Raw genomic sequence first — 13,858 nt, 5'->3', positions numbered from 1 at the left:
CAGCAAAAGGAAATCAAAAAGATTGGAGAGAGTAGCAGGGCATCATCATTAAGGACTCCTTTTACATGTTTTTCTTAAGCATTTCATCAAGTTCTTTATAGATTTCAAAAACACTGCATAAATTATTTGTAAGCCTGAAAATTAATAGCTGTGAACTGCTTTCACAGCAGTGAGGCTCACTGGCACGCTGATTACCAAAATATGCATGAGGTTTGCTTTCATCAGGTTTACAAAGCTTGAATCTTTCAGTCCTCAGGGAACTGCGGCAGCCTGGCATTCCTCAGTGTGGGAGGAGGGCGCAGTTTCCTTTACCTTGCATGACCTGCACAGGATTCGTTATGTTTGCCGAACGCTGGGATGCCTGCTTGTGCACAGGTAGCCTGTTCAGCACTCTGATGCTCCAGAACTTCTTTGTTCTGAGGGGGCTCGGTGGATTGATACTGATGTTTAACTTTTCATGGGCTCTTGCCTTGCTCTGTTTCCAGCACCAAAGTATAGTACTCTTTCAGTAAAACAAGCAAAATGACTGTGCGCTTCTTATTTTCCCCTATTTAGGGAAATTTTTAATGGGGTCTGGGGAAAAGAGGCAACTTGGTGTATAAGCACACGGATCGAACCAAGGCATGGTGAAAACATTGCACTTGGAATGTCCCTATCAATCCTTTCTGTGTTTGGCAAGTGTCCCTTTGTCTTTAAATCCTTTAGATTTAGGAAACTTCTTTTGCTGAATCCCTCCCTCTCTCTCCATAGCTGCAGTGCTAGGCCCCGTGAGTGCTGAGCCAGTGCAAAATGAAAGAGCCAGCCTGCTTGACTGGAGGGGCATGAGCGTGAGGAAGTGCCACCCCATGGTACCAGGGGCTCCCTCCAGATCACGCGCAGGCATTATTGCTCTGCAGTGTATTTGCAGGACAAGTGAGCCGAACCATTTTCAAATCATAAACATTTTAAAGGGCTGGAAATTGGTAGCATAGAGATTATTGAGTCCAGCTGCAATAGAAACTAAAGCCCAGGAAGAGGAAGGAGCTTGCTTGAGATCTCGTAGCTAGCTAGGGTAGTGCCCAGCCTGGAGCCCACCTCTTATTTAATCACCAGCTCACTGTTTTTTTCTCACCGATTCACAGTCGCCACCTAATTAGGGTCACTGGGACAGTGAGGGGCTGCCCTTAAGGATATAAACAGGGTAAAAGACTTAGAAGAATATAAGATAAATTAGGTAAATTTCAATCTTTTACAAAATCGGACTCAGGGATTTTTGTAAAATGAAACTGCAGATATTATAATAATTAGAGTTCATGTAACATAAGCTAGTGAACAAATCCTGTGATGTGCTAATATTAAATAAAGGAACGCAGCTTTTAGAAATGGGAAGGTTGGTAATTAAGATGACTAACAGTCTGAAGTATAAAGAATTTTGTAAGTTGAAGCAAAACCAGTGTCTTGAATAAATGTACTTTTCTATTTTCAAAAGTGGCACATTATTACTAATAAAGTGAAATTAACCCCACCCTCCCGTATTGGACAAGCATACAGTTTGACTGTATTCTATCTCTAGTTCCTTGACAGTTATTACACATTACAGTTTAGGTTTAAAGTTACATTTGGAGGGTTCAGTAGGTCAGAGTGTCATATCAGATTTATTTTTAAGGCTCTGCTACATGTTAATGAAATGGGACAGAATTTATTAGATATTTTAACCTTAAATCATATCTTTCTTGAACCAAGATTTATCAATAGCTAAAAAGAAATTTATTCTTCGAGAACAAGGCAGATTCTCTGGCTGCATCTTCCTGTCTTAGGTTTGGCCAAATAAGCCATGTGAGTGTGAGGTTCCTAAAACCTGCCCTGCACCAGGAAGAGGCTGTTAGAACCTCATGTTCTCTGGAAACACAGCTACACCTTTTACCAGATATGGTTTTCTGTTTCCTTTGCTAAAGAACCATGATGCAGTTTGTATTTCAGTAGATTATTTCAAAACTTTTATGCACTGCCCACTTCAGACTTAAATAGCACGTCAAATATAGTGCATGGGAAGATCCAGGCCACGTTTGCCAGGGTGTAGGTTTGTATTGTTTACATCAATCATGGCATAATCAAAGGACCATAACTTAAATTTGTTTGTTTCTTAAAAGCCATTTATAACAGCACAAAGATTTGGAGATTTTTTTTCCTGTTGGTTTGAGGGGATTTGTTTGTATTTTGTTTTGTTCTCACTGTTGGTCACATTTTTAAAATTCAGTAGCTGGTTTCTTTGAAGACCTCTCTGCAGCATAACTTATGTAATATTTATTGACCTTCAGCTTCTGGAAGAAATCATTTATGTGATGGAACCTTGATCCCCTGCCACATTAAAAAAAAAAAAAAGGATGAAATTTTATTTCCCTTGGAGTAGTAGAAATGTTTGTTCTCTTAAATGGATTTACCCAAGCGCTGTATGTTGGTTTTGTATTAAAAGCAGAAGCCAAAGAAGAAGAAGAAGATACTTCTGAGTCACAGTCAAAGGGACTTGAGAAGACAGACCTCTATCATCTTCAGAAGGTCAGATCACTTTCTTATCCTTCCAGCCACATCCCCTGATGCTCCCGTGTGCTCTAGATTAGCTCTGCCTGGATGTTTTTGTTTTCATTTTTAAACCACAACTAGGAACAAAGCAGACTTTGTAACTCACTTATAAATTGAACATCCTTTTTATCCCACTGCTATCCTCATTCTCCATGTAGAAGTCGGCGGAAACTGTTCCGATAGCCTCAGAGAGAAGGAGAATTAACTAGTAGTAAGGGAAAATGGGAACCTGGTTGCAAGAAGGAATCTGATTATTTATCTGATGTATTTGTGTTTCAGTTTGATCAAATTGAGAGGTTCAGAAGAGACTCTTTAGTTTTAGATACTTCTCTTGATTTTTTAAAGAAATGCATATTGAGCATAGAGCAGAAATGGAGCCACAGTGTGTCTAGTATAGCCTTTTTCAGATAGTTCTAACTTTAGGATCTTGGTTGTCAAAGTAAAGAACCTTCTGTAAACCATGATACCAAGTTATGATACACGTAGAATAAAATATCAATCTAAGCAAACCAAAGCATGTGGAATCTATTCTGTCAGCATGGCGAAGAGCAAGGGTTTTCTCTTCTTCTTGGGAGTCCTCTTCTCAGGTGAATTAACGGGTTATGGCTCGTGAGCACCTGCCCTATAACTTAGTCACGACGTCAGCTGGCCTTCTCTGTCCCTGAAAAGTCACTTGATACTTTTTGAAGCAAAATACCTAGGAGGAGAGATTCTTCCCAGTCCTGAAAAATAAAAGATAAACACAACCCCTTTAGATCTGGTTCTTTTTCTGTACATTCTGTCGTATGGAAGGGGCATGAGCTGCCTCTGCCTGAGCAACAGAGCTGCCCTCTGAGGGGCTTTCTGTCTCAGAATCACCGGAAAAGGTGTGTTCTTTCATCCACAGTCATTATTGGAAATGAAGGAGTTAAGAAGCAGAAGTAAGAGGCAGACCAAGTTTGAAGTCCTCAGAGAACAGCTCGTGAGCTTCATCGACAGTCTGGCGCGGTGAGTCTGTTGTTGCTCTTCAGAGCTAAAAATCAGGCTATTTGCCCAAATAACACTGGTGTGATAGCTGTCCGCAGCCAGTCCGGGACACTTCTGGCTTAGGCTTTTTGCTCCTCGAGGCCCTCCGTCCAGCGCAGACTTGAAATTTTTATTCCTTTCCCATCCTTATTAAGGTGGCTCAGCAGATGGCTTAGTTCGTTCTTTTACTGCCAGTTCAAGAACACAGGTTTAAATTTGATCTAGTTCATTAGGCCTGGGCGGGGGTGGGGATGGAAACAGAACAGGAAACAGAAAAGTGAGCGTTTTCCCCCTAGTAGCAGAGTGTTTGCATTACACTTAATCCTTGCTCTGTCTTTGCTCAGAGTATGCTGGATCTGGGCCAAACCCAGAAAACTGCCCAGCCCAGCTGTAATACCCTATTTTATCCTGAGTGAAGGGTTTCTAATTCTGAGGGATACCAGTGTAACTCTGGATCATGTCAGCACAGACGCATGGTGAGCAGGGTACTCAGAGTCAGTTTAGAAGTCCACCAGTCCTACCTGTATTTTAAGGTGATTCCTTTTTTGGGAAACCCAGATCATTCTGATATTTGGATTTCCCAAAAGCCAGCTCTGTGTAGCTCTTTAAAATCACACACCTCACCTGCAGGTGGGACATGCCATATAGGAAAAAAATGAGAGGTCTGAAAAATAAAATGATTTAATAGTTAAATAGGGAAAAAACTGTTCTTTGTCATTGCTTATTCTGTTTTTTAATGGCAGTTCAAACTCAGCAGCAGGCTAGGCACTGACTAGAATCAAGTACTAAAAAAAAAAGCAGCTCAGTTATTGAAGACAAAGCGTGGTTTTCTGATAAATTGCCCGCCCTTCTTGAAAGTGAAGAGTTCCATTTTCCAGGACACTTCTGGGGCAGAGTCATTGTTCCTGGTCACTGGGGAGAAATTACTAATGTCAGGACAGAGGTCGAAGCAATCAGCCAAGTATGACAAAAGGAAGGTTAAAGTGAGAGAAATGGGTCACATAAAAGTGACACAGTGCAATTCTAAAGTGACCTACTGGCTAGAAATGACCTTGGAAAACTCATAGAATTAACCTTGCCGCACTGGGCCTTCCTGTTCTTGTCGTTTCTAGCCCCAAGTTCCTGGTTTTTCCCTTTTACCAAGTTGTGACCATTGTAGTTGCTAAAAATGATTTTACAGTATAATTTGGCATAATTTATAGGTCAAATGTCATGTTCCTTTCTGCATTCCCACAAATCCCAAATTGTAGGCTTGGAAACCAACCAACCATTCCCCTTTATGATCTTTGACCTAATATGCCTGACTTTTCACCTTCCTGAGCAGTTATTGAAACAAAGCTGGGCATGATTGAAATGTGTTGTATTGTGAAATCACAACAATTTCCATACCAGGATTTACTCTCTTTACCAGGCTTGAGTATCCCAGCAGGGAAGAGATGAGGACTGTAGTATGTTAGAGCTAAATGGGGCCTGAGGACTCGTGTGGCAGCTAAAGCCCAGGGAAAGTCACATAGTTAGTCCCAGTTTGCTGACATCTTTCAGAAGGCCCGCTCTCTTTCCCCACACTGTCCCCAAAGACCACTGTCCTTGAAAGATCACTATAAGCAACAGACTCCAGGAAGCAGAGTTTCCCATACGCCGTGAGCAGCTCTTGGTGAAACTACTGAGAAATGAGAATAAGTTGCCACTTTCTAAGTTACTGTTTTCACCAAAATACTAGCTTCAACCTTGTAGCCCTTGTGGATACTAAGTGGTCCTACCAGCTCCCCCCAGACCACCGCCTCTTTTGCTTGTGGACTCTGCTCTGAGTCTAGAATGAGCATCATGCAGAGCTCTAGTGCCAGACTCACTGCTGATGTCCGTGCCAGTCTCCAGATTTGGAGTTGGATAAAAATCCTAATACATGATGATGTTTTGTCAGTATTTTTCAACTTACATAGCCCAGTGGAAACAAAATACAGGCAAGTGTTTAGACTCTGGAGGTTCTTTGAGGATATCTCAAAAGGCCTTTTGCCTTGAGAATTATCTGAATCTCTAGAAATTAAATAAAGATGTTAAAAGGGGAGAGGAGGACAAATATGAGACAAAATTTTTTCTGAAATTGACTCTTATCTGGTTGCCTTGTAGATTTCCAGTCCTTATTACAGAGCAAGGACTCCAACGTGATCTTTTAATGACCATTATGTATAATGATTGGGGAGAAAACAGCCTGAGGTTGGGACAGGAAAAGTTTATGGTCAGAAATTACAAATGGGTAGCCAGCCATCCAGGGAGGCAGCTGGCATCACAGAAACCATTCCTGAGACTACAGCTAAATAGCTTAATCTCGAGTCAGATGTTAGCAGTACTTGAGGTATAGAATGCTGGTTCTTAGGGCCAAGTCAGAATCCTAATGCTCTTTGCACATGGGTTTTATTCCAATGACTCTGAAGAAGGAGCAGCATCTGGAAGCTAAATGAGCAGGGGGCCAGGAGCTCTTGAGACGGGCAGGACGGAGATGGTGGGGAGGGAGGGACGTGGTTCAGACCCTCTCTGCATCCTCTCTTCCTCAGAGCCAGACCACACGGGAGGAGCAGGTGTGGTGGGGTTTTTCTAGGCCCTGGTATCCTCTCCAGGAGGGAAAAAAGCCAGGACACCAGGAAGAAGAGTAATTTCCCCAGTGGCTGGGCTGAGGGAGCTGCTTGGTTCTGCCTGCCCTGGTGGGAAAGGGAGCTGATACAGATCTGTCATGTGACCAAAATACTTTAGGCCCAGGACTAAGCCCCAGAAATCTTTATGAAGGCATGTGAGTTAACTGCTTTAATCAAGTTAGTGACTTATTACTCTGTCTTTGGGTTATGGGTGCCAAAGCTTCTCCCTTCCAGTTTGCTACCCTCTAGGCCACCCAGGAACCATGTACTGTCACAGCTCATACCAGCTGATAGGCTCATTATATATTCAGATGAAATTTTTAATGGTTTATTTTTTAAGTTCAGATTTCATTCAAATTGGTTTATTATCTAGCTCATAAATAAGACAGAAGAATCCCAAGTTAACAGTCGTATTTTTTTAATAATTGAAATTTTAATGATTTCCTTGCTTTTAATACTCTGAAGCTAAAATTTAGCCTTTTCTGCCTATAAAGTAAGGAGGAAGTCTAACACATAAAAAACTTTACCTATATTACTTCTATGAGAGATATCTCTGTGATCAAAAAAGAATTTCCTAAACTCTTAATTCCAGGTCTGAGGCCTGTGTCTAACACTGACAGGAGTTAAATGTTTGCTATGAGGAGGAGTATGGATCTCTCTGTTTCCTAAATAATCTAAGAAAGTGTGCATTTATACTTTAAGAAATTCTACCTTAAAGATTTTGAGCCAAGTGGGAAGCAGCCATATAGCTCAGGGAGATCAGTTCGGTGCTTTGTGACCACCTAGAGGGGTGGGATAGGGAGGGTGAGAGGGAGATGCAAGAGGGAGGAGATATGGGGATATACGTATACGTATAGCTGATTCACTTTGTTGTACAGCAGAAACTAACACAACACTTTAAAGCAATTATACTCCAATAAAGATGTTTTTTTAAAAAAAAGATTTTGAGCAGAAATGTAATGTATATACATTTGTTCCTAGAAGTTTAAATCAGAACTAAAATATAGTTTCTTGTACACCAGAGAGTCCAAGTTTTAAACAATATTACACGGAGAGGTGGAATTCTGAGTGCAGCTGCACTGGATTTGATATTTGGTTGGTTTTGGCTACTGTTGATTTTGCTTTTTCGGTAAGTTGCTCAGCCCTCTACAGAGGACTGACAAAAGTGGTTTATTGAAAATAGACCTGTGCTTACCTAAAAGCTGATACCTGACTTTGGTGGTTTCAGAGAATACCTCCTGCTTCCAGAGACACAGCCTCTGCATGAGGTGCTGTACTTCAGTGCTGCTCACACCCTTCGCCAGCACCTGAACGCTGCCCCGCGGATCGCCCTCCACACCGCACTCAACAACCCGTATTATTACCTCAAGGTAAGAAGCAGTCATTTCTCTGACACTTTAGTTCAGACTCCACGCTTTATGTATCACAAAAGTATTGTAAATTTGCAGTTCTAATGAGCAGGGAACTGGCAGCTCAGGGTTGCACCTCTTTCAGATATTTTTTTAAATTCTTTAGATTTTTAGCGGGCTTTTTCTAAGCCAGTGAACTAACACTGCCAACTTTTGATCATGCGTAATCGTCTTCTCCTTCATGTGATAAAACCGGATTATAGGCACTAAGACTTGAGTGTAACGCTACCGCTCTTGAAAATAAAGGAAAGGTTTCTTACAGACGTAACAGCAGATAATAGGTCAAACCATATGGCCCAGTGAAATTACTTCGAAGAGCCAAATGATTGTTCCTGATGCAAAAAAAAAAAAAAAAAAGTATTTCATCTTGGATTTTAAACCAAAGAAAGATCTGCTCTGAGAGTATCTCCAGAGCTGGGTATAGAGGACAGCCAGCAATATGCCAGGGATAAAACTGCTAAACTCCAGACGCATTTGCCAGTTCCAAGTTGTTCTTTAAACGGAGAGTTCAAGACAGTTGAGCATTTTTAAAACTAACTTTCCTATGACCAGGTAATGTGATCATTTTAAACAGCTCAGTAAGCTATATTTCAGTTATATACACACACATAAAGTAATTTCTTGATAATTTGCTAAGTTAATATTAAATGGTTAATCTGTTAATACGTTATCAACTCAGTTAAACACCTAGAAATCTTGCAACAGAGGATACTTACGAAGTGACTCCATAAAACCTATGAAGAGAGTTCCGATGTATTGGTTTCCTGTCCAAAATGGCACACAAACATGCTAAGCCTTACAAGAGAATACTGAGTAGGAAGATGTACATCAGTAACTTTTCCATGACGGTGGTAGTGGGGCACTTGGATAATTTCATATTTAAGGCACAAAATGTCAATTATTTTTATTATATAAACCACAAATTAACACTCTTTACATAATCCGTCTTTTTGGCTAGTAGTAAGTCACAGAAGAGAATGGGTGCGATTTCAGCAGTTTTGGGAAGGATATAATTCCCATGTGTATGTTTGAGAGAGACTTTATTTCTTAATAAGAACCATCATTTTCACATAGGTTGAAAAAACACTGATGGTTTTGTAGAGGTTAGGATCTGCAGTGTTGACAATAGTCTTCTTTGAGAGATAACTTATATCCCTGGTAGTGGTGTGTTGGTATTTATTAATACAGTATAGTAATTGCTAGAATTCATGTAATTACAAATGTTGGAAGTGGCATTTTATTGAAAATCCACAAAATTCCATGAACTTTTATGGAAACCAGAGATGCATTAGAGTCTCAATAATGAATAATGATTAAAATGAAAAAAATTAATAATTTATGATGAAAATGAAGAATATGCTTGTCTTCTGATCCTGGCTGTATTCACCTAGTGATTAGGAGCTAGAGGGATTTTGACCAAGCCCTCATCCTAAACAACCAGCTAACTACTGGAGAGTATGTGCAACTCACAAAATAAAGGAAACCAAAGACTCCACTTATTGGCTTACTAAATTCAGGTTAGCAGGTTAATGAATGTCTGATTTTGTTCCTCATCATTTCTGAAAGGTAGTTATCTTAGTTTACTGTTATTTTTAGAATGAAGCACTGAGAAGTGAAGAAGGTTGTATTCCAAATGTCGCCCCAGACATCTGCATAGCATATAAACTGCACCTGGAGTGCAGCAGGCTAATCAACCTTGTGGACTGGTCGGAGGTAGGTCAGGGGGAAAGAGCAAGCTGTCTGTGCGTCTAACCGTCCATGACAACTTTCCTGGAATGTTTTTATACTTTTGGTACTTTGAAACTCATCTCTTATTTTTTCAATGCCCTGTCTTTGGTTTGGAAAGCATTACACATCACCTGGCAAGTTTCTCCAGAAAAGCAGCTAACTGCTCAACAGTCCCACACAAACCCCTGCACTCTGATCCCACACCCTCCACCGAGCCAATGCTGCATCCATGCCAGGTCAAAATAATTTTAGTATGTTTAGCAAAAGCTCAACAGTTTAGGTCAGTTCCGTTATTCCACAGCATAAAAAAGTACATTATTAACTACCATTTCTCTTATTGCATAAAAGAAAAGAAAATATTGGAATAACTACACAAGTTAACTCTGTTAAAGGCCCTATTTGACAAAGGTCACCATTTAAAAATACACATAATTGGCTGCTTCCAAGAAACATAAGCATTTTCCTGGGAGGTGGAGGTTAGAGTAGAGGATGCAGGGCACCCTTTGCTTTTCAGCTTTGAATCGTTTTGCCTCCTGCTTTTCTCTGCACGTTTCTTAATTCTCTGAAATCTAAGATGATTCGGAAACCATTCCATTATCTTTTCATTTTTTTCCTTACGCAGAGAAGCTCAAGACTTCAATATAGGTCTTTATTGCAGTGTCAGTGCCTCACAATACTGTTAGTTTCTGTTGGACAGCAAAGTGACTCAGCCCTGTGCATACACATGTTCCCGTATGCCCTCCCTTCTGCGTCTCCCTCCCACCCTCCCTACCCCACCCCTCTAGGTGGTCACAGAGCACTGAGCTGATCTCCCTGTGCTACGCGGCTGCTTCCCACTAGCTATCTGTTTTACGTTTGGTAGTGTATATATGTCCGTGCCACTCTCTCACTTCGTCCCAGCTTACCTTTCCCCCTCCCTGTGTCCTCAAGTCCATTCTCTACATCTGCGACTTTATTCCTGTTCTGCCCCTAGGTTCTTCAGAACCTTTTTTTTTTTTTAGATTCCATACATATGTGTTAGCATATGGTATTTGTCTTTCTCTTTCTGACTCACTTCACTCTGTATGACAGACTCTAGGTCCATCCACCTCACTACAAATAACTCAATTTTGTTTCTTTTATAGCTGAGTAATATTCCATTGTATATATGTGCCACATCTTCTTTATCCATCCGTCGATGGACACTTAGGATCTTCCATGTCCTGGCTATTGTAAATAGTACTGCAATGAACATTGTGGTACATGACTCATTTTAAATTATGGTTTTCTCGGGGTATATGTCCAGTAGTGGGATTGCTGGGTCATATGGAAGTTCTATTTTTAGTTTTTTAAGGAACCTCCATACTGTTCTCCATAGTGGCTGTACCAATTTACATTCCCACCAACAGTGCAAGACGGTTCCCTTTTCTCCACACCCTCTCCAGCATTTATTGTTTGTAGATTTTTTGATGATGGCCATTCTGACTGGTGTGAGGTGATACCTCATTGTAGCTTTGATTTGCATTTCTCTAAGTGATGTTGAGCATCCTTTCATGTGCCTCTTGGCCATCTGTATGTCTTCTTTGGTGAAATGTCTATTTAGGTCTTCCACCCATTTTTTAATTGGATTGTTTGTTTTTTTGATATTGAGCTCCATGAGCTGTTTGTATATTTTGGAGATTAATCCTTTGTCCGTTGTTTCATTTGCAAATACTTTCTCCCATTCTGAGGGTTGTCTTTTTGTCTTGTTTATGGTTTCCTTTGCTGTGCAAAAGCTTTTCAGTTTAATTAGGTCCCATTTGTTGATTTTTGTTTTTATTCCCGTTACTCTAGGAGGTGGGTCAAAAAGGATCTTGCTGTGATTTATGTCAAAGAGTGTTCTGCCTATGTTTTCCTCTAAGAGTTTTATAGTGTCCGGTCTTACATGTAGGTCTTTAATCCCTTTGGAGTTTATTTCTGTGTGTGGTGTTAGGGAGCGTTCTCATTTCATTCTTTTACATGTAGCTGTCCAGTTTCCCAGCACCACTTATTGAAGAGGCTGTCTTCAGCCTCTTGTATGTTCTTGCCTCCTCTGTCGTAAATTAGGTGACCATATGTGTGTGGGTTTACCTCTGGGCTTTTTCTATGCTGTATCCCTGATCTATATTTCTGTTCTTGTGTACTTACTTATAGTGATCATCAATGTAGTTTTGAGGCTGAAATTTGGTATAGTTTTTAAAACTGTGTCAACTGCCAGCAGCAGCAGTGCTTGACCTGACTTAAATACAGAGCCATCAAGTGCAGTAAAAGATGTTGGGCAGGTTTTTATCTTCTTTTGTCCTCTCTCAAAAGGCCTTTGCAACAGTTGTGACAGCTGCTGAAAAAATGGGTGCAAATTCTGTAACCTCAGAAGAAAGGAATGAAATTATCCAGTATCCTTTAAAATCAATTCTAGTGTCTAAGTAAGCAAACAGAATACTTTATATTTCTCCAGATCTGCATCAGAGATTTAACCGTACCATCCCAGAATAACTCGTTTCTAAATACTTATTCTGAATTTAAAATGGCCCAAATCTAAACTATTTGGTCTCAAACTTATATGAAGGTCATATTCCAAAATTCACCAATAATGGTCATTATTGAATTGTCTATTTTTCTAAGGTTATTGATATACTTTAAGAAGTTGGCAGGGAAGCAGTTTTCATACTCTGTGAAAAATAAGAACCAGGCAAGTGTTACACACTTTTCCATTCATGTCTTATTGACAGTAGAGTCTAATTACATTTAATGTTTTCCAGTAAGGGTTTTAGTTTAATTTAGTAGTATGTATTCAGTTTACTAAATAATGTTTTAACATTGAGATTTTAACCCCTTTTTGTCAGAAGTACACGGTGAATTTCCTTAGCTATAGCCTCCAGTGCTCGGTTTATTAGAGCTGTTTCTGAACTAGAACTTTTAGGATTTATAAAACCTACCAAACAGAAGACTGACCATGTGGCAAGGCTAACATGGGGAGGCTGCTAGAAAGCAAATGAGTGAAGCCAGAAAGATAGCATTCAGCTTAAGAGAAAAAGGAGACCAATCCTATTTACACACCGGTAGAGGAAGACTGCTTGGGAAGAAAACGAATGTGTCATCCCTGTGTGATGTTTAAACAGAAAAGTAGACTGTTAATCCCTATCGGGAATGTATCACAGCACCTTTGGGGCTTTAGAATCCAGCAAGTAACAAGCTAACATGGCAAGCAGAGCCTCTCTCAGGGTGTCACTGCAAGTTTCATTCATTAAGAAATTATGAATAAATTGTTCTTGAACATACATAATGTATAAATGTAATAAATTCCTTTGTCTAGGAGTATCTGTTAATATGCATTTAACAGTACTATTCCTGCTCCCCCAGTTTCTTGCACTGGCATTCCTCACTTTAGTAAATTATGTAATAACATGAACACTCTGGAGGTTTCTCCTAGTGACTACAGACGTTCTAAAACTGCCTCTGCTGCCCCATTTCCTTCAGTCGTACAACTTTAAAAGCTCCAGGTTGTTTGGCTTTACGCTTAAAGGCAGTAAATATTCTACTTCAGGAAGACCCATCATGGAGTCTTAGAGCCTCTAAGGCCTTTACAAATCACATCAACCTTTTAAGACTCAGATGAAATGACATCCATGACAAGAACTCATCAAGACAATGAAACAGAGACCTCAAGTTCATTATTTAATATTCTATTTCCAAGAGAATTCTGGGATGTGTCTTTAAGTATACTCACTAACATACCAAAATTACCATGCAAATACGACCAGCACTGCCTTTTACTGTAAAAGAATAAGATGACTGTTTCTTAGCACACTGAATTCTGAAGATACTTACTTACTAGAAGCAGCTTCAGGGCTCTTTGGGAACTCAAAGTGCGGCTGGTTATTTGCACTAATCACCACCTACTGGGTCCGTCCTAAATCTTGGATTAACTAAATCCAAGAAGTTGCCCACATTTTTTATTTTCTGAAATTACCTCACACACTACTTAAAATCAGTAAGCAGCCTATGAGCTAGGACTTTTTGCTAAGGTGGACGGCAGAAACTTCGCTGCGGAGGAAATTTTGTTCTTGATCAAAGCTGAATCTAGAATGAAAACAATTACTTGTGGCTCCATTCAGATTGCCAGCACTGATTTCCTTTTAGCATATCTTGCCCTCTAAATATAAAAACCAGCTCTTTTATAAATTTGTATCTACATAAAAATTCACACATGCTTATTATGTAACAGAATGTTTGCCGTTTTGGGGTGAGAAGGGATAAAGCACATTTACAGTCTCTCTGCCCCCCTCCCCCACGTCGTAACTTACTGCTTGCATTCTAAAATGCTGTCCCACTGCACCAGCAGTTCTCGGCTGGGGACCGTTTTCTTCCCCCAGCCTGGACATCTGTCAGTATCCGGAGGCACATTTTTGGTTGTCACGACTGGGGGAGGGTGCTACTGGCATCTAGTGGTTGAGGCCAGAGATGCTGCTGAGCCTCCTACAACGCACAAGATACTCTCCCCACAACAAAGAATGAATCTGGCCCAAACTG

The 13,858-nt window shown here is 40.3% G+C and overlaps 1 protein-coding gene across 5 annotated transcripts in view; it reads left to right on the top strand.

The window, feature by feature from the left end:
• Window positions 1-12,654, top strand: part of ORC3 (origin recognition complex subunit 3) — a 61,452-nt gene extending 48,798 nt beyond the window's left edge. For 2 of the 5 annotated variants that reach the window (XM_082633613.1, XM_082633612.1), the window contains exons 15-20: window positions 2,453-2,535; window positions 3,446-3,546; window positions 7,423-7,564; window positions 9,200-9,316; window positions 11,642-11,721; window positions 12,208-12,654. In XM_082633613.1, the coding sequence (XP_082489739.1) occupies window positions 2,453-2,535; window positions 3,446-3,546; window positions 7,423-7,564; window positions 9,200-9,316; window positions 11,642-11,721; window positions 12,208-12,313 (629 nt within the window). In that variant the 3' untranslated portion in view covers window positions 12,314-12,654. Of the gene's footprint in view, window positions 1-249; window positions 1,457-2,452; window positions 2,536-3,445; window positions 3,547-7,422; window positions 7,565-9,199; window positions 9,317-11,641; window positions 11,722-12,200 lie in introns of those variants that run through there. The other 3 variants (XM_082633614.1, XM_082633616.1, XM_082633615.1) reach the window with 3 other exon arrangements.
• Window positions 12,655-13,858: the final 1,204 nt, after the last annotated feature.

The sequence above is a fragment of the Mesoplodon mirus genome (genome assembly GCF_964341445.2).
Source record: "Mesoplodon mirus genome assembly, chromosome: 10".
Lineage (NCBI taxonomy): Eukaryota > Metazoa > Chordata > Mammalia > Artiodactyla > Ziphiidae > Mesoplodon > Mesoplodon mirus.
Note: the sequence above shows the minus strand (reverse complement) of the source record. Positions and strands in the feature narration are given on the sequence as shown.